Source organism: Geotrypetes seraphini, chromosome 13 (genome assembly GCF_902459505.1).
Source record: "Geotrypetes seraphini chromosome 13, aGeoSer1.1, whole genome shotgun sequence".
In the NCBI taxonomy this organism is placed as follows: Eukaryota; Metazoa; Chordata; class Amphibia; order Gymnophiona; family Dermophiidae; genus Geotrypetes; species Geotrypetes seraphini.
In genome coordinates this window covers 53,947,344-53,969,463 of record NC_047096.1, presented here as the reverse complement: position 1 = coordinate 53,969,463, position 22,120 = coordinate 53,947,344, and the positions used below count along the sequence as shown (strand labels likewise).

At 47.2% G+C, this 22,120-nt stretch overlaps 1 protein-coding gene across 3 annotated transcripts in view; it reads right to left on the bottom strand.

Annotated features, from left to right (window-relative positions):
- The window catches only part of SRPRA (SRP receptor subunit alpha), a 71,529-nt gene that overhangs the window by 45,430 nt on the left and 3,979 nt on the right, over window positions 1-22,120 (bottom strand). For all 3 annotated transcript variants that reach the window (XM_033919113.1, XM_033919112.1, XM_033919114.1), the window contains 3 exons: window positions 21,873-22,036; window positions 12,895-13,049; window positions 447-606 (listed from right to left, as the gene is read on the bottom strand). In XM_033919113.1, the coding sequence (XP_033775004.1) occupies window positions 447-606; window positions 12,895-13,049; window positions 21,873-22,036 (479 nt within the window). The remainder of the gene's footprint in view (window positions 1-446; window positions 607-12,894; window positions 13,050-21,872; window positions 22,037-22,120) is intronic.

Here is a 22,120-nt window from a genome sequence, read left to right as displayed (position 1 = left end):
AAGAGTCAGTAAAAGTTGGGTGCTTGGAAGAAAAAGATACAAGATTGTGCAGGAGGAGATGGAAACTGAAGTGACAGTGTGTGCCACACCAGACCTAAGATTGCAGAGGAGAGTTCCCTCATGCTGTTTCTTGTAAGAGAGAACACCTGTCATCATAGGGACTTGAGCTTTTTTTCCAAATTGCCCAAGACTGATATCAGCTGACAGCTCGGGCTAATCCTATCGCAAGACTGGTGACGACCTTTCCTTTGCTGAAATTCTACAACTGCTCAGACAACCGAGGTCCGCAACCCATCCATAAGGAATCATATGCTGTTTGCACAAGAAGGGAAGAATATGAAAAACATCTGGGAGCTTTCAATAAATACCAACTGACAGATCTTCTACTCAAAAAAATAAAAGAATACTGCTAATGTGCTGTAACCCTCATTACAGCCTCCTCTTACTTGGTTTTCTTTCCTGCTTTGTTATATCTGTTGAACAATGCATCCCGATTCCGTTGTATAAGTTCTTCATTACTTAATTCCTCCAAGTTCCCAGGCACAGAGGCAGGTGTCTGCTTCACCACTGCTGCAGCTTTACTGGAGATAACAGCAGCTTTAGGGTCTAGAGTTGAACCAAATTTTATTTATAAAACATTTTATATCACCTCACCAGAACACCTTTTCAAAGTGGTATATATTTATCAGTCCCTATTTGTCCTATTGTCTTACTTAGGTTGTAAGCTCTACTGAGAAGGGACATCTCTTAAATGTGTTGATGTACAGCGTTGCATATAATTATCAGTGTTATAGAAATATTAAATAGTAGTAGTAGCAGTATATCAAAGGCAATAATTCTTTGCATGCAATATCTGCGTAAATATGGGGGTCACAGCACATATTATGTCATGTTATCCAGTGCCAATATTGTCATCACATCAGGAAAAGTGCTGTGTACACAGGCTGGAAGAGGCAACAAACTAGATGTCTGCTGTTCTCAGGAGTGTCTGTTAACACAATTGCAAAGCTAAGACATTCTGCAACAGCAACATCAGGCCCCCCGCGTTTAATTAAGAGCCCAGTAATATAAACATCATCTTGATCTAATATTTGAATGCTGAAACCATAGGAGTGTAGTTGGGAGTGGGCACCATACCCTCCCCCAAATTTTGAAGAGTGCTAATGCTGAATTGGTCCCACTTTTCCACTGCCAATATGTCTTCTTTATCCTCCCAAAGCAGTGTCTCTCAAACATTTTTAACTCTGGCACACTAAATGGAGCAAATGTTTTTCGCAGCCCATTATAATTCAGTGTTCTCCCTAGGGCCTTTCAGCTGGGCGGTCCGCCCAGGTAATTTAGATGACCGCCCAGTTAAATTCTGCTGCTGCTCAACATAAAAAAAAAAAAAGCCGGCTTGAAGATTTCACCTTAGCCCATAGCGAACTTATGCTCCGGGGTTTTAACGTGTGTGCGCCGGCTTCCCTTCTCTTCCCTCCGAAACCGGAAGTTATGTCCGGGGGGGGGAGGGAAGAGAAGGGAAGCCAGCACGCACATGTTAGATCCCCGAAGCATAAATTCACTACGGGCTAAGGCGGGAGACAGGTCAGTGAAGTTTTACATTTGTTCTTCTTGCTGCCGGGTCCTGCCTACTTTCAGTTTCCGCGAAGGCAGGGCCCGGCAGCATTTCCCCCAATCGATTGTGATCTTGGGCCGATCAGCCTTCTTCTCTGACAGCAGAATTGACATCGGGGAGAGGAATGCTGGTCGGCCCGAAGTAGGGAGAGTTTGGTGGGGGCGGCGGCCAGCGGCTTTGGGGCCTGTTCCCCTATGGCAGTGACATTAGCAGTGACTTGGAGAAAGAAAGTAAGAGGGCAGGAAGAGAAACAGAAAAAAAGAAAGGGGGCAGGAAGAGAGGAAGAAAAAGTTGGGGGGAGGGGAATGAGCTCAGGAGGAGAGGAAGCATACAGGCTGAAAGAAGGGAAGAAAGATTGGATGCACAGTCAGAAGAAGAAAGTGCAACCAGAGACTCATGAAATCACCGGACAATAAGGTAGGAAAAATGAGTTTATTTTAAATTTACTGATCAAAATGTGTCTGAATTTATATCTGCTGTCTATATTTTACACTATGGTCCCCTTTTACTCAAACAAATGGCTATATCTCCACGAATATTCCACAGGCGAAACTAAAACTTTATCAAAGTTCGTTTGATACATGTGGGACTTTGTGCATAAAGTTTTATCAAAATCCGTGATGGTCATGCAGGGAGCCCTTGATCACTTGACATGGAATAACCCTATAGTGCTCCCCTGCAAATTTGCAATCCGCGATTTGCGGTCCCAGTCATTCCTGATATTTTCCGACCGGGCAGGAGAGGGCAGCCGGAGCGCCGGTGAGTGAAGGAAATCACTCGCAGTATGCTCCAACCGCCTCTTCCTGTACTAAAGTCGGGCTTCCCCAATCAGGAGCTGTTTTGACACGCAGCTCTTGATTGGTAAGGCCCGACTTTAGTATAGGAAGAGGTGGTCGGAGCATACCGCGAGTGACTTCCTTCACTAGCCGGCGCTTCAGCTGCCATCTCCTGTCTCTCCGGCTGCCCTCTCCTGTCTCCCCCGCTAAAAAATGTATTAGCGTTTTTTTCAGCATTCATTGGGGTTCCTGGAACGGAACCTCTGCGAATATCGGGGGAGTACTGTACAGCCAGAGCTGGTCAATAATCCTGATTGCCTTCCCTCTCTATTATGGTCTACCTTTTATGTATTCTTTACTTTTAATTTGTAGTTCTCCCATCTTTCCTATTGATTTTTGGTTGGTCAAGTATTGTCAAGTGAATATTTGTCTGTTTCGTCCCCCTTTTTTTATTATAATTTGTAAAACACTTAGAAACTGATTTGCATTCAATCAAAACAAAAATAATTTTAATAAACTTTAATAATTGTAACAAAGGTGAAACTAAAGTAGATATAATAAAATTGCTAATCAACACAATGGATGTGCTTGTTTTTTAGTGCAAATTAACTCAAAATGCGGCTCGATGGTTGACAAGCAAACACGCATTTCATCAACTATCATCTTTTCCTTCTTTTCGATTTAATTTGTAAGAACTGAAAATCCAAGTTCACAATGATAAGAAGATCCAAACAGTAGCAAAGCCTTGATTGCTTTGTTGCTCAAGTTAGAAAAACTACTGCATAAAAAAATAAATATTACCATATTTTCCGCTCCATAAGACACACTTTTTCCCCCCAAAAAAATTAGTGAAAATAAGGGTTCGTCTTGTGGAGCGAATTTTGGTGCCTTTGCTCACTGGACGCGGCTGCCTCTCTAGTGGCAGAGCGGTGCACAAGGCTGCCTGCCTGGTCGGCTGACAGGGATACCTCCTCTTCCCTTCTGTAGTGGTAGAGTGGCGCACATGGCTGCCTGCCTAGTCCCGCGTCACTTCCGTTCTCGCGGGAAATGGTGCAAGACCAGGCAGGCAGCCTTGTGCGTCGCTCTGCCACTACAGAAGGAAAGGGGTGGCAGTTGCGTCAGCCGACCTGGCAGGCAGCCTTGCGCACTACTCTGCCACTGGAGAAGCAGCTGCAGACAGTGAGTCCTGCTTCCCACACACTCCATGCGGGCTGGACGCGAGCAGCAGACATCGGAACTGGAAGCCGCTGGGAGTCCTGGCATGGTGGTGCGGCCCTGATGAGAGCGAGCGGCTATGGCAACAGCAGCTGGTCCCTGCCTCTCGCTCTCCTCCCTCCCTTCTCCCATGACAGCGCTGGTCGGCACATCCGGGCCTCAGCTGCCTCCACCGCTGCTCCTCTGATACCCTTCGTGTTAAGGCGGGACATGGAGGAACGGGCCTGCAGGAACTAAAATAAGGTACGGGAAGAGGGAGGGGGTACAGGGGGCCCTGCCTGCCTCGGGGTGGGGGGTGGGCATGAGGAGTACAGGAGGAAGGAAATGAAGCTTAACATGGGGAGGGAAAGAGACAGAGCAAAGAAATGCTGAAGAAGGAGGGAGCATAGGGACAGGGACATGGAATAATGCTGGAAAGTGGAGGAATACAGAGATGTGAAACTTAATGGGAAGAAATGGATAGTGAAGAAGAGAAGAAAGATTGTGCAATTTAGGGGGGCCCTGCCTGCCTGCTTGCTTGCCTCGGGGTGGGGGGCCTTGCCTGTCACTAGGCCATTAGGCCTTCCTACCCTATGCTCCTGCCTACCACTAGACCACCAGAAGGGGGACAGGGTACAGAGCCTGGCAGGGAGAATTTGGTTCAGAATGGGTTTTTTTCTTGTTTTCCTCCTCTAAATCTAGGGTGCATCTTATGGAGCGAAAAATACGATACTTTCCATTAGTTTTCAAGGACCAATCATGTCAAAGAACAATGCTTGTCTGGGCGGTTGTATCCTTATGCACACAGACGCTAATAACAATGACAAACTCTTGTGTATGCGTCATACATGTCATTTATAAATTAAAGTAAAATTCTGGAATTTCTCGTGGCACACCCAGAATCTCTTTGAGGCACATCACTATGCCTTGGCACACAGTTTGAGAGACACTGTCCCAAAAGAATAGGCAAACTATGTCTACAATATAGCTACTGATCAAAGAAAGTGACAGTAACATACTGTAACCCAGAATGAAATGTACAATTTTAAACACACACTTCTATTAATTCAAGACCCACATTCATCATTTCTGAAAAGTATGTTTTGAGATTGCAACATAACATAACATCATATTTCTATACTGAAAAAGCTCGGAGTTCTATGCGGTTAACAATTCAAAGAGACTGAACAATCTCAGTGATAACACAAATACCAGAAAGTTCCCAGACAATGTTAATTTTGAATGAGCTAAAAAGGCTAAATAATCATAGTAATATGCAAATTACCCAGAAATTTTACAAACAATGTTGATTTCAACAATTTCCTAAAATGCATATAATCTAAAATAGTGGCTTGATAAATTTTAACAACAACTATCCTTTTGTATACATAACCACGAGCAGAAGGGAAAACAAAGCTGTATCACGCAGTGGACGATCAGGATTGAAAAATGTTAATTGTTCCACTAGGTAATTAGATGCACAACCATGCAAAACATGACATGGAGAGGGTTCAAGGACAGACATCAGACAGCTCATGATGTCAGAAAAAAACCAGTACAATGCTGTTTTTCAGCTGTGAATGGGGAGTTAGAAAATACACTGAGCAGAATCTAGAATAAAGAAAAGGGGCAAATCAGTTTCTCAGTTCAATTTTCAAGTGCATTCAAGTTTTGGCAAAATAAGACAAGCTAGATATGGCACTCAGATGGAGCAGTAGTAGGGAAGGGCATGTGTTTTCCTTGCCAGTTTCTGACAGGTTAAACCACTCAGTCATAATGATGGTTAGAAAGTATACACCCCGGTCACGTGATGCACTCAAGCTGAGCAGACGTGCTTGCTCACCTCTCCCGATTACTCCGGCTTCGATATCGGCATTTTCGCCGCCTTTCTTGGGCTCTGGCGCTGCTGGTGACATCTTCCAGTGGGGCAGATCGGGGGCCGCCGGCTGTTGTCCTTTTTGGCCGGTTTCCGAGGTATGCCAACTCGGGCATTCCGGCCAGCAAAACTACCGCAAGGCCTCCACACGCCCGCCAAGATGGCGACGCCCACATCCCCTGCTACAGCGCTCCCAGGCCCGATGGTCACGCTGCAATCGGAGGCGGTTGAAGAATTAAAAAAACACCTGACCACCATCCTGGATGACAAGCTGACTCGCCTGCAGTCCTCGATGGATGGCATCAAGGACACCCTGGAACGGCAGGCCATGCGGATTCAACAGGCAGAGGAGCGGGTGTCAGCGCAGGAGGACCGGACCGGGGCTCTGGAGGCGAAGGCTTCTGCGCTCGAGGAGAAATGCGGGCGTTTGGAGGACAGGGCCGAGGACCTGGAAAACCGCAGCCGCCGCAACAATCTCCGTTTGATCGGGATTCCTGAATCTGTGCCTGATGCGGGCCTGCGGGATTTGGTGTCAACCTGGCTGCCGAAGGAACTAAATCTGGATACGGGAGGAGTACCACTATTGGTGGAAAGGGCCCACCGGCTTGGTGCTCGCTGCGAGGGTGACCGCAGGCCCCGGCCGGTCATAGCTCGTCTTTTGAATTATGCAGTCAAGCAACGGCTACTGACCTGCTGTAAGGCAAAGGGTGATCTTTCCTATGAAGGCCAGAAAATCTTGATATTCCAGGACTACTCAGCTCAAGTATCGGAGAAACGGCGCACCATGGTGCCCTACTGCACCCAGCTACACCAACGCCAGATCCGGTTTGCCCTGCAGTACCCTGCACGGATCAGGGTGTTCCATGATAACAGGGCTGCTTATTTCAACACTCCGGAGGAGGTCCGCGCCTTCCTGGCCACCCTTCCTGGGTGATGTTGGAGGGACTTCCGTCCTTTCGGGTTCTGCCGGCTAGGACTGGGTTCGCTGGTGACTTCTCCGAACTTTCTAGTGCTGCAGGGGTGCTCCTGTTGACCCCCTGGGACGTTGCTGGGACCATTCTTCCTTTCCGCTCCTGGTTACCTGTTGGAGGAGCTCTGCTCACTCTGCGCACTTTTGGGGACTGGCTGTGTAGTGGACTTGAACTTTGGCTGTACTCTTTTTCTGTCATCTCCATATTCTGCTGTAGCGGACAGGGCTGATGCTTCTGGACCATACATTCCTGGCAGCTGGGGGGCTTGGTGGCATTTCTCTGTTCTTTTCTTCTCTTTCCTGTTGTTTTGCGTGATGCTGGTACCTGTTGTGCCTTTTTGTGTACTGTTTACCTTTGGTACTGCAGGGGGGGTAGTTCTGCTTTAGCCTCTGGATAGTATCTTTCTCCCGCTATTTCTGGGGCTCTTAGGGCTGCATTACTTCCTTGGCAGCTGTGTGTCTGGTTTACATTTCTTATTGTATTTTCTTTTTGCATCCGGGGGAGGGATGAGCAAGGGTTTGGGTGTATGGGAGTCTGTATGACTTGGGGGTGGTGGCTGTTTGGGGGACAGCTTTCTGGGAGGGGGGGTTTGGGGGGGGGGGGGTCGGTGTCTGAGTGTGGTGTGGCTGTGGTTGAGTGTGGAGGGATGTATGGGGCGAATGGGGATGGGAGGGGTGGGACGCTTGATATCTCCATGGGCGACTGGAGGAGCTGGTGGGTATGTTCCTGCTTTTGTGATGTTGTTTTCTGGAGCTGAGTCTAGCTGGGAGGCTCGGATTCCGGTATGTATGTATGGGATTATTCTATGGGAGTGCTGGTGGCTTTTTTCTCTCAGCAGCTATGGTTAATCTTCAGGTAACCACTTTCAATGTAGACGGTATCCACTCACCTATTAAACGTAAGAAAATATTTACCTGGCTTAAGCAGCATCGTGTTGATATTGCATATCTCCAAGAGACCCACCTTACTGCTGCCGAACATGAGAAGTTGCGCAGAGACTGGGTCGGGGAAGTGGGCTATTCTGCATATAACAGTAGGCAACGGGGGGTCGCAATATTGGTCCACAAACAGCTACCCTTTCAAGTCCATAAGATTATTCAGGATAAGGAGGGCCGTTATGTTCTTCTTCTAGGGGAATTATGGGGGTATAATTTTCTTTTTGGCAATATATACGCCCCCAATGTTTATAGCCATAAATTTTTCTCAGGGCTTCTGGGTCTCCTCACACAATATCCCACTTACCAGTTGATAGTTGGAGGGGACTTCAATGTGGTGGCTGACCCCTCTTTGGACTGTTCTCCTGCCAAGCCGCAGACCCGCAACCAGGACCAACGGGGGGTGAACTTTCTTTGTAGTCAGTTGGAACTCGTTGATACGTGGCGAACGCTTCACCAGTTCGACCGTGAATATATTTTTCTCTCGCACCCTCATAACATGTATTCGCGCTTGGATTATCTTTTGGTATCTTCTTCCTTATTTTCCCGCGTCGACACGGTTACCATTGAGGCTACGCCGTTATCTGATCATTCCGTAGTGGTTCTGGCTTTGGGGGAGGAGCGCTCTTGGCGTTTTCCGGTCGCACTGTATAGTGATAAGGATTTTCATACTTTTCTTAGAGCTCATTGGCTTGAGTATGCTTCCCATAATGACACCTCTGATGTGACTCCGGAAACCTTTTGGGAGGCTTCTAAGGCGTTCTTGCGGGGGCATATTATACAATATGTTGCAACCCGACGTAAAAAGCAGGGGGCAGAGCTCTTGGAGCTCTCACGGAATCTGGCGGCTCTGCGGCGGCGACATTGCTCTAGTCGGGATGCAGATGTCCTCCAGCAGATTAAGGCCATTCGCCTCCGTATCTGCGCGATCCTTGACCAACGAGCCCGCCATAGTATTTATTTTCAGAAATTTCGGCTCTACCAATGGGGGAACAGGGCGGGCAGGCTCTTAGCGACCCTGGTGCGTCCTTATAGGAAAAAACAACTTATTCGCTTGGTGAGGAATAAGCAGGGAGAGAGTTTCACTCGGGAAGCTCAAATTCGAGACCAGTTTGTGGCTTTTTACAAGTCCCTTTACGCCAGACGGGCCTTCACGGAAGATGACCGGGACGCCTTCTTTCGGGATCTCCCCTTGCCGAGTCTCTCGGAGAGTCAGGCAGAGCAGTTGAATGGCCCAATCTCTGCGGATGAAATCCGCTTAGGCATTACGAAAATGCATCTGGCTAAAGCCCCGGGACCGGACAGCTACGGACCAGAGTATTATAAAATTCTGTCTGATATATTGGTCCAGCCTTTGCAAGCTTATTTTCATCATTTATCTTGTAGCGAGACTGGCCCTAGGCCTAATTTGGTTCACATCACCCTACTTCCAAAGCCGGGGAAGGATCCCACGCAGGTTGGTTCTTATAGACCCATTTCTTCATTGAACCAGGATGTCAAGTTATTGGCTTCCATTTTAGCGGCTCGGCTAAATCACTTTACACCGCACCTGGTGGACGCAGATCAGGTGGGGTTTGTTCCTCATAGGTATGCCTCTATGAACCTGCTCAAGGCTCTATCCGCCATGCATGATCGCCGAGGGGATGGAGGCACCTCAGCAATAGCAGGATTAGATATGGAAAAAGCTTTTGATAGCATCTCCTGGCAGTATTTATTTTGGGTTTTGCCGAAGTATGGTTTGACCGGGAACTTTGTGCACTGGATTCAGGGCCTTTATGATCGGCCCACAGCTCGCCTACTTATTAATGGAGGTCTTTCGTCACCTTTTGAACTCTGCCGGGGGACCCGCCAGGGTTGTCCTCTTTCGCCGCTTCTGTTTGTATTGGCCTTGGAACCCTTGGCCATTAAGATATGCACTTGTCCTGATCTGCGGGGGATTAGGGTGGGGCGTACTGAGTGTCGCCTCACCCTCTTCGCTGATGACATCTTGCTCTTTCTTGATCAGGCTCCCCTCCATCTGCCGATCGCTCTTCGCTTGGTAGAATTTTGGGATTCTTTCGGGCCTTCAGGTTAATTGTGATAAGTCTGAGGTATTACCTCTTGCAGGACTAGACTAGGAGCCGTGGCATGCGCACTTACCTATCCCGCCAGTGCGTCAGCCCATGAGGTACCTGGGTATCTACCTTCATCCGGACCCCCGAGTTCTGTATAGGGCTAACATTCTGGACGTCATCAAGAAGATTGGACTCCTATGCGAGGCGTGGAGGGAACTCCCACTGTCGCTATTTGGCCGGGCTGCTCTCATTAAAATGGTTCTGTTGCCTAAAATTCTTTATCCATTACAAACTGTGCCTTTTTGGATCCTGCAACGGGACATTGGTAAGCTTTGCTCTATCTTTACCACCTTCTTGTGGCGTTCCCGTTCTGCCCGTATTAGTTATGCCAAGTTGACCCTACCTAAGGGTCAGGGTGGTCTTGGTCTACCTGATCTTAGAGTTTATAATGTGGCGGCTCTTATACGCTTTATTCATGAGGGGGTATCCGGATCCGCTCGGTTCTCTCCGCCGGGTTGGATGCTTGATTGGTGTGCACCTTTTCGGTTTTTGACTTTGTTGCACTCTCCTCGGGACCCCGTGAGTGGGGGAGGGGGATTGCCCTCTAAATTGAGGTTTTTGAGGCCGTTCTGCTTGGCCGTTCTGCTTGGTGGTGGCGTAGGGTTCAGGGCAAAACACCCTTGGCGTCCCCGTTTTTACAGTTGACGGGCAATCCTGCTTTTCCTTCTGGGCTAGGCTGTGGTCCCTTTACGTCTTGGGCTTCACGTGGGGCCTGTACCCTTTCTTCGATGATGGATACTGATCCGGTGCCTTTGCCTCCTTTGCGCAGTTCAAGGACCGTTGGGCCGTTCCCAATACTCAGCTTTTTGCTTATTTGCAGGCCCACCACTACTTCGATAGTCTTTCCCAATTACATGGTTCGGCATGGTTGTGTGGGACTCTGGATGATTATCTGTTGAGCATCCCGGCTTCCTTGGGGTCGCTCTCTGTTTGGTACAAACTCGCTGGAGCTGCTCATTGGGAGGGCTTATTGACCTCTTTGCGGAATCAGTGGAACCGTGACCTTTTTACTTCCTACACACCCGAGGCCTTCTGGGAGCTTTTTCGGGTTCTCCAGGTCTTTGTGCGCTCGGCGGCTTGGCAGGAGACTCAGTTTCGGGTTCTCCATAGAGTCTATATTACCAAGCACCGGGGCATGCGGATGGGTCTGTGGGACGATGCTTTGTGTAGTAAATGTGGGGGGAGCCCTGGAACACTCTTGCACTCCTTTTTGGAATGCCCTCAGCTCACCCTGTGGAACACGTCTTTTGCGCAGCTTCGCTTGGTCTTGCAGAGGGATTTGGAGTGGGACTATAAAACCCTGCTATTGGGGGACCAAACCTTGCTGGAATCTCAGGGACTAACGGAGCATCAGAGGCGCTTCGTTTACCTGATCTTCTTGGCGGTCAAGAGTACTATTTTATTGCACTGGACAAGGGAGGGGCCCATTCCACAAGACAGTTGGCTGGCCCAGCTGTCTGATCTGGCTAGCTTTGAGCTTCAACATTACCGGCACTCGTTAAATCCTGAGCGGCTAGCATATAAGGCTCTTTGGAAAGAGTTTCTGCAGCTACCTTTGGTTGCCCGGTATAGGGGGGGATAGGGGGAGACTGAAGTGTGCTTGTGGTGTGTTTGTTGTTCTGGGTGTTGTTTGTTGTGGTGAGCAGTCCCTTGGACGAGGGAGCTGCTTTGGATGGCTGGTTTTTGTTGTTGCTTTCTTTATTATAAACTGTAGGGGGGCCAACGTGGACGCTGCATTTTGAGTCTCTTCCCTCCTAAGGGGGGACCCTGGGGGGATTTTGGTATCTTTCTTTCCTCTCCGCTGGGGCGGGATGAGCCTGTTTCGTACATTTTGTATTTGTAGTTCAATTTCTCCTGTTCCGGTGTGTGGGGGGACGCTCTCCTCCTCGGCAATTCTTTTGTTCTTCTATATTCTTTGTGACACTTTCCTAGGTGCTGTTATGGATTTCTACTTTGTTTTTTGTACTTGCCCTTTGCCTTGGCACCTTTTGGTATATACGCCTCAGGCGTACCTGTTGTATTTGTTGCCCTGTTGTTCCCTTCTTAATAAAAATGATTTTCAAAAAAAAAAAAGAAAGTATACACCCCATCCCTTCCCATGACGGAGAGGCAAAAAAACAACAACACAGTATCAACCTCTTTAGGAATATGTACAATCTTCACTTAAAAGCATAAAACAAAAAAATCATTTACATGAGAGCTGGCGATGTCTTTTTTAATTCACCTGCACCCAGGGCAAGTTGTGCTTCCAGCCCATGGTGTATGCACTAGTTTTATCCTGTTTATAGACTATACTGGCCTTAGCAAAACCCTTTTAAAAGATCTGCAGTTAGTCCAATACTGCAGTTCATCTACTTTCCTGTGCAAAAAAACCCCAAAAACTAACTATATAACACCACTCTAGCTCATCACCATTGGCTTCTGGTTCACTACAGGATTTAATTTAAAAATATTCAATGTAGTTCATAAGGTGCTTTTTACTAGATGTTTCTGCTTATGTGTGCTCCTCAGTTTACCTCTGTGTTCCTATCTGATCTCTTTTCAGGCTTCCTACCTTATGATACTGTCTGTGCATGACGCATGCTCAAGAGTCCACAGCAAGTCAGCACTTTTCTTTGTTACCCCCACCTTGAGGAATCAGCTTCCTCACTTGCTTGCTTTCTGGCTGGTTTGACAATTTGTTTGTTTGAGCAAGCTTTTAGTGACCTGCTGACTGAATTGTAACTTTCATTTCTCCTTGACTTTCATCCCAACCTTGGTTTTCTTTGGTATGTATGGCATTCCTTTTCTTGCTATTAATTCCCAATCGTCTTGAACTGCTGTGATGTATTCAAAAGGCAGCATATTAAACGCCGAAATAAATTAAAGTGCTGAAATAAAACAAAGTGTCTTGAAGCCTCTGAGGGAGTCTACCGAAAGCCACCACTCTCTTCTAATAACACTCCCTTCACAATGGCAGAACCATCGTAAACCTTATGCATGGTCCAGTGATTTGGTATAAAAAGCTCAGAGCACAGCTAGGCTAAGGAGGCCCAGAAGGAAATAAAGCCTCACTGTATGCATTTCCACCACAAATGTATGAACTGCAACGTCAACAGTCAGGTTGGACAAGTTCAACTTGGGACCTTATAGAAGGTTGTCTTTGACCTAGCTGGCATATGTTATTTGTTAAAGATTGCATTAACAACCCTGAGGATCCAGACCAGAATCAAACAAAGTGTGCTACATTCCTGAGACAAAAATGCAAATCATGACCCTGCAGGAGCAGGCCACAAGAGGACTAAACAGTGTCCTCTACCTGGCACTGTTAATATATTTTTTTAATATATCTTAACCCCCCATGTTATCACAGCCTCCTGTTCATTTACTAGTTAGTTCAAGGAATAAGAAAAGGGGAGAATATGTCCACTTACCTTCTTTCTTGGCAGCTTTGTTTTTCTTACTATTCTCTTTTGGCTTCTCCTCTGGTTTTTTGATCATTGATTTCACAGTTTTCTGAGACTTCTGTGACTGATCAAAAGTTTTCATGGCAGTGGGAGCTCTATTTTTACTGCTCTCTTCCGCTGCCCTAAAATAGAGTGGGGGAAAAAGATGCACTTAGAATGCACTCTGTGCTATAGAACCGTCCCTAAATATACTATACTTTGATCTTACATGTGCTACTGCCGTTTTGTTTACTAGATCCGTTTATACACAAAGACTAAACCTCACCCTAGGGTCACGGGGATCCCGTGGGGATGCCCCTAGGGTCACAGGGATCCCGTGGGGACGCCTCCTAGGGTCACGGGGATCCTGAGGGGTTCCGATGCACTCGAGCCGTGAGGCTCGTCTTCTTTTCCCTACCTGCCCTGTCGCAGCACACAGCTGACCGGAAGTCTTCCACGATGTCAGTGCTGATGTCAGAGGGAAAGAGGTGGGGGAGGGAGTGCGTTTTTGGACGCAAGGCATGAACTTGGGAGAGAGGATGGAGGAAGGGAGGGAAAGAGATGTTGAGGTGGGGGAGGGAATGGGTTTTTGGACACAGAAGGCATGAACTTGGGAGAGAGGAAGGGAGGGAAAGAGATGCTGAGGTGGGGGAGGGAATGCGTTTTTGGTCACAGAAGGCATGGACTTGGGAGAGAGGAAGGGAGGGAAAGAGATGGTTGTGAACACGGGAATGGAAGAAAGGAAAATTTTGGGTCATAGGGAAGGAGTGAGGTACAGATGAGAGGGAGAAATATTGTGGTGGAAAGGGAACAGTGCGACAGATTGAAATGGATGCAAGAGGGAGAAATGATGGACATAGTGGTGAAGGGAATGGAGGGAGAGATGTTTCATGGTGCTGGAGAGGGGTGATAGAAGGAGAAATGTTGGGCATGGGGGCTGGTGGGCAGGCACGAAAGATGAGCAAGGGATAAATGCTGGACCATGGTAGGGATTCTTCATGAGGACGGATGGGGACGGAGGGGATTCCTCACGGGGACGGGTGGGATCCCTCACGGGGACAGGTGGGATTTCTGTCCCCACGCAACTCTCTACCACCTACACAGAGGAATCCCGCAGGAAGGGAAGGAATGGTTTAGTCAATGCCAGGAAGAAGCAGCAGCAAAGCACACCGAAGACATAGACCTGCGACCAGAGCGAAAACTGAAGAAGGAAAAGTCTGCGATCCTAGTGGGAGACTCAATCCTTAGGCAAGTAGATAGCCACATAGCAGGTGGGAGCGAGGATCGACTGTTGACCTGCCCCCCAGGAGTGAGAACAAAGGACATCGTGGACAAAATTGGGAAGATCCTAGAAGGAGCAGAGACGGAAGAGACTACAGTGATGATCCACATCGGGACAAATTATGTCAGCAGGAGGGACTACAGTAGAAGTGCACTGATAGAACAATTCAAGATTCTGGGAAGGAAGTTGAAGATGAGGACTCAGAAGACAGCATTTTCAGAGATCATACCAGTATGTGAAGAGGCAGACGGAACCACAATCAATAAATGCGTGGATGAGGAGATGGTGTGAGGAACTGGACTTCGTTAGGAACTGGACAACGTTTTTGGGCAAGAGCAAGCTCTTCAGAGAGATGGACTGCACCTGAGCGCGGCAGGAACTAGACTTCTAGCAAACAACGTCAGGAGAGGAATAGAACAGACTTTAAACTAAGAAGAAGGGGAAAGCCGACAGTCGACCAAGTGTCGACAATTCGGAAGAAGGTATCCCGTGAAGATACTGAGTGGGAAAAATGCAGGGAAGAGACACTGGCAAAACACAGGAGTTGACTGATCCAGAAGAGGAAGATTGTAGAACAGGAGAAGAAAATAAAGATAGAAGCACAGGGAAAGGAAACGAAGACAAAAAAATACCAGGACCTATATACTAATGCAATGAGCCTAAGGAACAAAATGGGGGAATTAGAAGTCATGGCCAAAACTGAGAACCTAGACATCATTGGGGTCTCCGAAACATGGTGGAATGAAGAAAACAAATGGGACATAGCACTGCTGGGGTACAAACTCTATCGCAAGGACAGGTCAGGTCAAAAAGGAGGAGAAATAGCCCTATACATAAAAGAAAGCATACACTTAACCAGAGTGGACACAGCAGCGACGACCAACAAACCGGAATCGCTATGGGTTAAAATACCGGGAAGGAAAGGGCCCGAGATAAAGATGGGCCTGTACTATTGTCCACCTGGGCAAACTGAAGCTAACGATGAAGAAATGGAAGCCGAGATGAAACGAGAATGCAAAAGCGGAAACACAATTATTATGGGAGACTTCAACTATCTCGGGATAGACTGGAGTCTTGGAAACTCAAAATGCACTAGGGAGTCCGGATTCCTGGAGGCTATACAGGACTGTTTCATGGATCAGCTTGTAAGAGAACCGACGAGAGGGAATGCCACCCTGGATCTAATCCTAAAAGGGCTAAGAGGACCTGCAAAGGAAGTAGAAGTAGTGGGACCGTTGGGAACAGTGATCACAATATGATCAAGTTCAAAGTTGAAGTAGGAATACCGAAGGGAAAGAGAACCACAGCGACAATTTTTAACTTCAAGAAAGGAAACTACGAAGCGATGAGGGTAATGGTAAGGAAGAAACTTAGGAGCAGCTCGAAGAAATGGTAGACTGTAGAGCAAGCCTGGTCTTTATTCAAGGACACAGTGAGCGAGGTGCAAAATCTGTATATCCCCAGATTCAGAAAAGGATGCAAAAAGAACAGAACAAAGGACCCGGCGTGGATAACTAAAGAAGTGAAGAAAGCAATAGGTGATAAAAAGAATTCTTTCAAGAAATGGAAAAAGAGCAAAACTGAGGAGAACTGGAAAGAACACAGGAAGTATCAAAAAGAATATCACCTTGTGGTTAGAAAAGCAAAAAGAGAGTATGAAGAGAGGCTAACCAGGGAAGCATGAAATTTCAAACTGTTCTTCAGATATGTTAAAGGGAAGCAGCCGGCCAGGGAGGAGGTGGGACCACTGTATGACGGAGATAGGAAAGGAGTGGTGAAGGAGGAGAAAGAAGTGGCGGAGAGACTAAACATGTTCTTTTCGTCAGTATTTACAAAAGAGGACACATCCAACGTACTGGAACCTGAACAAATCTTCAAAGGAGACCAAGCAGAAAAATTAACATCCATGGAAGTAAACCTCGAAGACGTTCACAGGCAGATAGAAAAACTAAAACCTAACAAATCACTGGGCCCAGACGGAATTCACCCTAAGGTACTGAAAGAACTGAAGGAGGAGATAGCGGCACAAGTACAGCAAGTCTGTAATCTATCCCTAAAAACAGGCGTGATCCCAGAGGATTGAAGATAGCCAATGTTACGTCCATCTTTAAAAAGGGAGCAAGAGGTGAACCGGGGAACTACAGACCAATAAGTCTGACCTCAGTTCCGGGGAAAATGGCGGAAGCGCTGATAAAAGAAAGCATCAAGGAGCATCTAGAAAGGAATAGATTTATGATAACAAGCCAACATGGCTTCTGCAAGGGAAGATCATGCCTGACGAACTTATTGCACTTCTTCGAAGAAATTAACAAACGGATGGACAAAGGGGACCCCATAGACATCGTATATTTAGACTTCCAAAAAGCCTCTGACAAGGTACCCCATGAACGCCTACTTCGGAAACTGAAGTAACGTGGTGGAAGAAGACGTACACAGATGGATCAGAAATTGGTTGGCGGGTAGGAAGCAGAGGGTAGGAGTGAAGGGCCACTACTTGGACTGGAGGAAAGTTACAAGTGGTGTTCCGCAGGGGTCGGTGCTTGGACTGCTGCTGTTCAATGTATTTATAAATGATCTGGAAACAGGGATGAAGTGCGAAGTAATAAAATTCGCAGTCGACACCAAACTATTTAATGGAGCTAGGACTAAAGAAGACTGTGAAGATTTACAAAGGGACCTGAACAAGCTAGGGGAGTGGGCGACGAGATGGCAGATGAAGTTTAATGTAGAGAAATGTAAAGTCTTGCACCTAGGGAACAGAAACCCGAGTTACAGCTACACAGTGGGAAAGCTGTTACTGAGTGAGAGTACCCAAGAAAGGGACTTGGGGGTAATAGTAGACAAGACCATGAAGCCGTCGGCACAGTGCGCAGCGGTCACTAAGAAAGCGAATAGATTGCCACGAATGAAGTTATCCTCCCGTTGTATCGTGTGATGGTGCGTCCGCATCTGGAGTACTGTGTCCAATATTGGTCGTCGTATCTAAAGAAGGATATGGCGATACTCGAGAGGGTTCAGAAGAGAGCGACACGTTTGCTAAAAGGTATGGAAAACCTTTCATATGCTGGAAGATTGGAGAAACTGGGGCTCTTTTCCCTAGTGAAGCGGAGACTTAGAGGGGATATGATAAAGACTTACAAAATCATGAAGGGCATAGAGAAAGTGGAGAGGGACAGATTCTTCAAGCTTTCAAAAACTACAAGAACGAGAGGGCATTTGGAAAAATTAAAAGGGGACAGATTCAGAACCAATGCTAGGAAGTTCTTCTTCACCCAACGGGTGGTGGACACCTGGAATGTGCTTCCAGATGGCGTGATAGGACAGGATACGGTACTGGAGTTCAAGAAGGGTTCGGACAATTTACTGAAGGAAAAGGGGATAGAAGGGTATAGATAGAAGGTTACTAACAGGTCCTGGAACTGATGGGCCCCTGCGTGAGCGGACTGCTGGTCATGATGGACCCCTGGTCTGATCCAGAGGCACTTCTTATGTTCTTACACACTACAAACCATACATCTATAGAGTACCCTATTTTCTGCTGTTCTGCCAATTCCTCTGTGTATATCAAACTCATCTTCATACAGTTCTTTGTGATAAAGGACTTTTACTATAGGAGAATCCCAATTATCTGAGACTCAAACAACCAGTACTCTCACACAACCACAAAGAAAAACAAATGACCCCGACAACCCCGCTCTGTCCCTCTCTCTAGCCCCTGAAGCTGCAGCAGCTTTCTGACCCGCCAATCCCCCTCCTTCCCTTACACCAAGCAGTAGCAGCGACAGCAACTGTTCTGACCTGCCAACCCCCCTCACTCCAGCCCCGAAGCAGCAGTAGTCCTGACCCCCAACACACACACACTTACATAAAGCAGCAGCAACGGCTGCAGCAGTTCTGACCCACCAACTCCTTCCCTCCAGCCCCAAAGAAACAGCAGCTGTCCTGACCTGTCAACCCCCCATTCCTGAAGCAGCAGTGGCAGCTGGTCAGCAGAAGCAATGCTGTAAACAGGCTGCTCACAGCCAGCCCCAACAGGGCCTTTCATCTGCCATGTTTGAAGTGATGCAGCAGAGGAAAGGCCCTCCTGGGGCTGGCCATAAGCAGCCTGTTTACCCACCAACTCTGCCCCCCCCCCCCACAGCTTAAGGAAGGTGAGGGAGGAAGGGTTGGCGGGTCAGGACTGTTTCAAGTGAGGGGGTTTCCGGAGGCCAGATTCATGCAGAGGGTCCAGCAGGGTGAAGGGCAGATGGATGGATGCTGGACCTACAAATGGGGCTGGGAGACGAGGTAGGAAAGGAGACAAAACTATTTTTATAGTAACTCTCAAGCAACCAGAAACTAGTTTATATGGCATGTATCAATCTCCATGGGTGCCAGATAACAGAGAGTATTGTATATTTATATGAATCTGTCATAAGAACATAAGATAAGAACATAAGAAGTTGCCTCCACTGGGTCAGACCGAGGTCCATCTCGCCCAGCAGTCCGCTCCCGCGGCGGCCCCTCAGGTGTGCGACCTGTGAAGTGGTTTCTGACCACTTCTATAACCTACCTCAAATTCTATCTGTACCCCTCTATCCCTTTATCCTCCAGGAACCTATCCAAACCCTTCTTGAACCCCTGTACAGAGTTCTGGCCTATCACTTCCTCCGGAAGCGCGTTCCATGTGTCCACCACCCTCTGCGTAAAAAAGAATTTTCTAGCATTTGTTCTAAATCTGTCCCCTTTCAATTTCTCCGAGTGACCCCTAGTGCTTGTGGCTCCCCTCAGTTTGAAGAATCTGTCCTTATTCACTCTCTCTATGCCCTTAAGGATTTTGAAGGTTTCTATCATGTCCCCTCTAAGTCTCCTCTTCTCCAGGGAGAACAGTCCCAGCATTTTCAACCTGTCAGCGTATGGAAAATTTTCCATACCTTTTATCAGCTTAGTCGCCCTCCTCTGCACTCCCTCGAGTACCGCCATGTCCTTCTTGAGGTACGGCGACCAGTATTGAACACAGTACTCCAGGTGCGGGCGCACCATTGCGCGATACAGCGGCATGATGACTTCCTTCATCCGGGTTGTGATACCCTTTTTGATGATGCCCAGCATTCTGTTTGCTTTCTTTGAGGCTGTCGCACATTGCGCCGATGGTTTCAGTGATGAGTCGACCATCACCCCCAGGTCCCTTTCCAGGTTACTCACCCCTAGCAGTGTTCCCCCCATTTTGTAGTTGAACATCGGGTTCTTTTTCCCTACATGCATGACCTTGCATTTCTCTAAGTTAAAACTCATTTGCCACTTTCTTGCCCAGTCTTCCAGTCTCATTAGGTCCCTTTGTAGGTCTTCACAGTCTTCCGTGTTTCTAACCCTGCTGCAGAGTTTGGTGTCATCAGCAAATTTGATAACCTCACATTTTGTCCCCGTCTCCAGATCGTTAATAAATATATTGAATAGTAGAGCTCCCAGCACCGACCCCTGCGGAACTCCGCCCGTGACCCATTGCCAATCTGAGTATTGGCCCTTGACTCCAACCCTCTGTCTCCTGCCCGCTAGCCAGTGTTTGATCCATCGGTAGATATCCCCTTGCACCCCGTGGTTCCACAGTTTTTTAAGTAGCCATTCGTGAGGTACCTTGTCGAAGGCTTTTTGGAAGTCAAGGTAAATGATGTCTATGGATTCACCCTTATCCATCTGACTGTTTATTCCCTCAAAGAAGTACAGCAAGTTCGTGAGGCATGACCTTCCCTTGCAGAAGCCATGCTGGCTCGCCTTCAGTTGTCCATTGTTTTCTATGTGTTCGCAGATTGTGTCCTTTACCATTGCTTCCATCATCTTTCCAGGAACCGAGGTCAAGCTCACAGGCCTGTAGTTTCCCGGGTCACCCCTTGATCCCTTCTTAAAGATGGGCATGACATTTGCTATTTTCCAGTCCTCTGGGATCTCCCCAGTTTTTAGGGAGAGGTTACATATTTGGTGAAGTGTCTCTGCTATTTCGTTTCTCAGTTCTTTTAGTACCCTTGGGTGGATGCTGTCCGGGCCCGGTGATTTGTCGCTCTTTAGTCTGTCTATCTGTCTGAGGACATCCTCTTTGCTTACCTCTAGTTGTACCAGCCTTTTCGTCGTGTTCTCCGTTTATAATCACCTCGGGTTCTGGGATATTGGATGTGTCCTCTCTGGTGAAGACCGACGAGAAGAATTTGTTTAACCTTTCGGCTATCTCTTTTTCCTCTTTTATTGCTCCTTTCCTGTCTCTGTCGTCCAGTGGTCCCACTTCTTCTCTGGCTGGTTGTTTCCCTTTCACATACCTGAAGAAGGGTTTGAAGTTTCTTGCTTCTCCTGCCAGTCTTTCCTCATATTCTCTCTTTGCCTTCCTGACCTCTCGATGACATTCTTTCTGGTGTCTTTTGTGCTCTTCCTGGTTTTCCTTTGTTGGATCCTTTTTCCATTTCTTGAAGGATGATTTCTTGTCGCTTATCGCCTTTTTAACTGCAGATGTTATCCATGCTGGGTTTCTAGTTCGATTTTTTTTGCACCCTTTCCTAAACCTTGGGACGCACAGGTCTTGTGCCTCGAGCACTGTGCCTTTAAGCAGTGTCCAGGCTTCCTTTACAGTCTTCACCTTCCCTGAGTTGCTGCTGAGCTTTTTTCCTACCATTTTTCTCATGTCCTTGTAGTTTCCCTTTCTGAAGTTGAGTGCTGTCGTTGTGGTTCTTTTCACCTTTGATGTTCCCATGCTTAATTTGTACTGGATCATGTTGTGATCACTGTTCCCTAATGGTGCTATTACCACCACTTCCTTTGCGGGTCCTTCTAGCCCGTTGAGGATTAGGTCTAGAGTGGCATCCCCTTGCGTTGGTTCTGTGACCAGCTGCTCCATGAAACAGTTCCTTATTGCCTCTAGGAATTTAGTTTCTCTCGTGCAATTTGAGTGCCCAATGTCCCAGTCTATTCCCGGATAGTTGAAATCCCCCATAACCACCACCCTTGCACTTTTGCACACCTGCCTCAGTTCGGCCTCCAGTTCCAGGTCGTTTGCTTCTGACTGTCCTGGTGGGCGATAGTACAATCCCAATTTGATGTCAGCTCCTTCCCCTCCTGTCAGCTTAACCCATAGTGACTCCAGACTGTCTGCCCTTATTGTTGTTTCTGTTCTGGATGAAGGAATGGAGTCCTTTATATACAGTGCTATTCCTCCCCCCTTTTTGTGTCAAATCAAAAACACACACAAACACAAACAGGCTCAGATTCTATAAACACCGACTTAAGTTAGGTATCTCAATTAAGTTGAAAACGCCGTTTAAAATGGAAAAGCTTTTCAAAGGAAAATGTAGGTGCCAGAATCCCACCTACAGAGAGGCACTTTACGACAACTAATGCCACTTTGGCATGGTTAACACCAGAGGTAGCATTAGACATCATAAGGTGCCGCCATAAGTGCAATTCATGTGAAAAGTAGGTGCCAGAAACATAGACCTTGAAAACTCCGGCCCATATTTCCGTACCCATCTTTCCTGAAGGTACAATTCTATAAACAGCGCCATCACGTGATTGATATGTGACCGGCGACCGCCACCACAGGCGCCATTTATATAATACAGGCACAGTATCTTAGACAAAAATACAGCACCCAACTTTTAATCCTAAAAGAAAATAAGTGTGTGTCTTAATTCAAAGAGTGTATAAAGTAAAACCAAATATTTACCTAAGGAGATCTTGAAAATCATCTTGAAAATCAAACGTGCCAGTGAGAAAACCCAACGCGCCATTCTTCTGAAACTGATTACGATATTTATCCCGGAATTCCTTATGCACATCGTCTATTAACTTATCCACATAAGTCAGTGTCAATATTTTCTGGAATCCCACCTAGAAAAGTTCAACATTCCAAGACATGAGTAAACGCTGGCAGTAATAACCATGCAATACGTACAAATAGAAGTCTGGCAACAC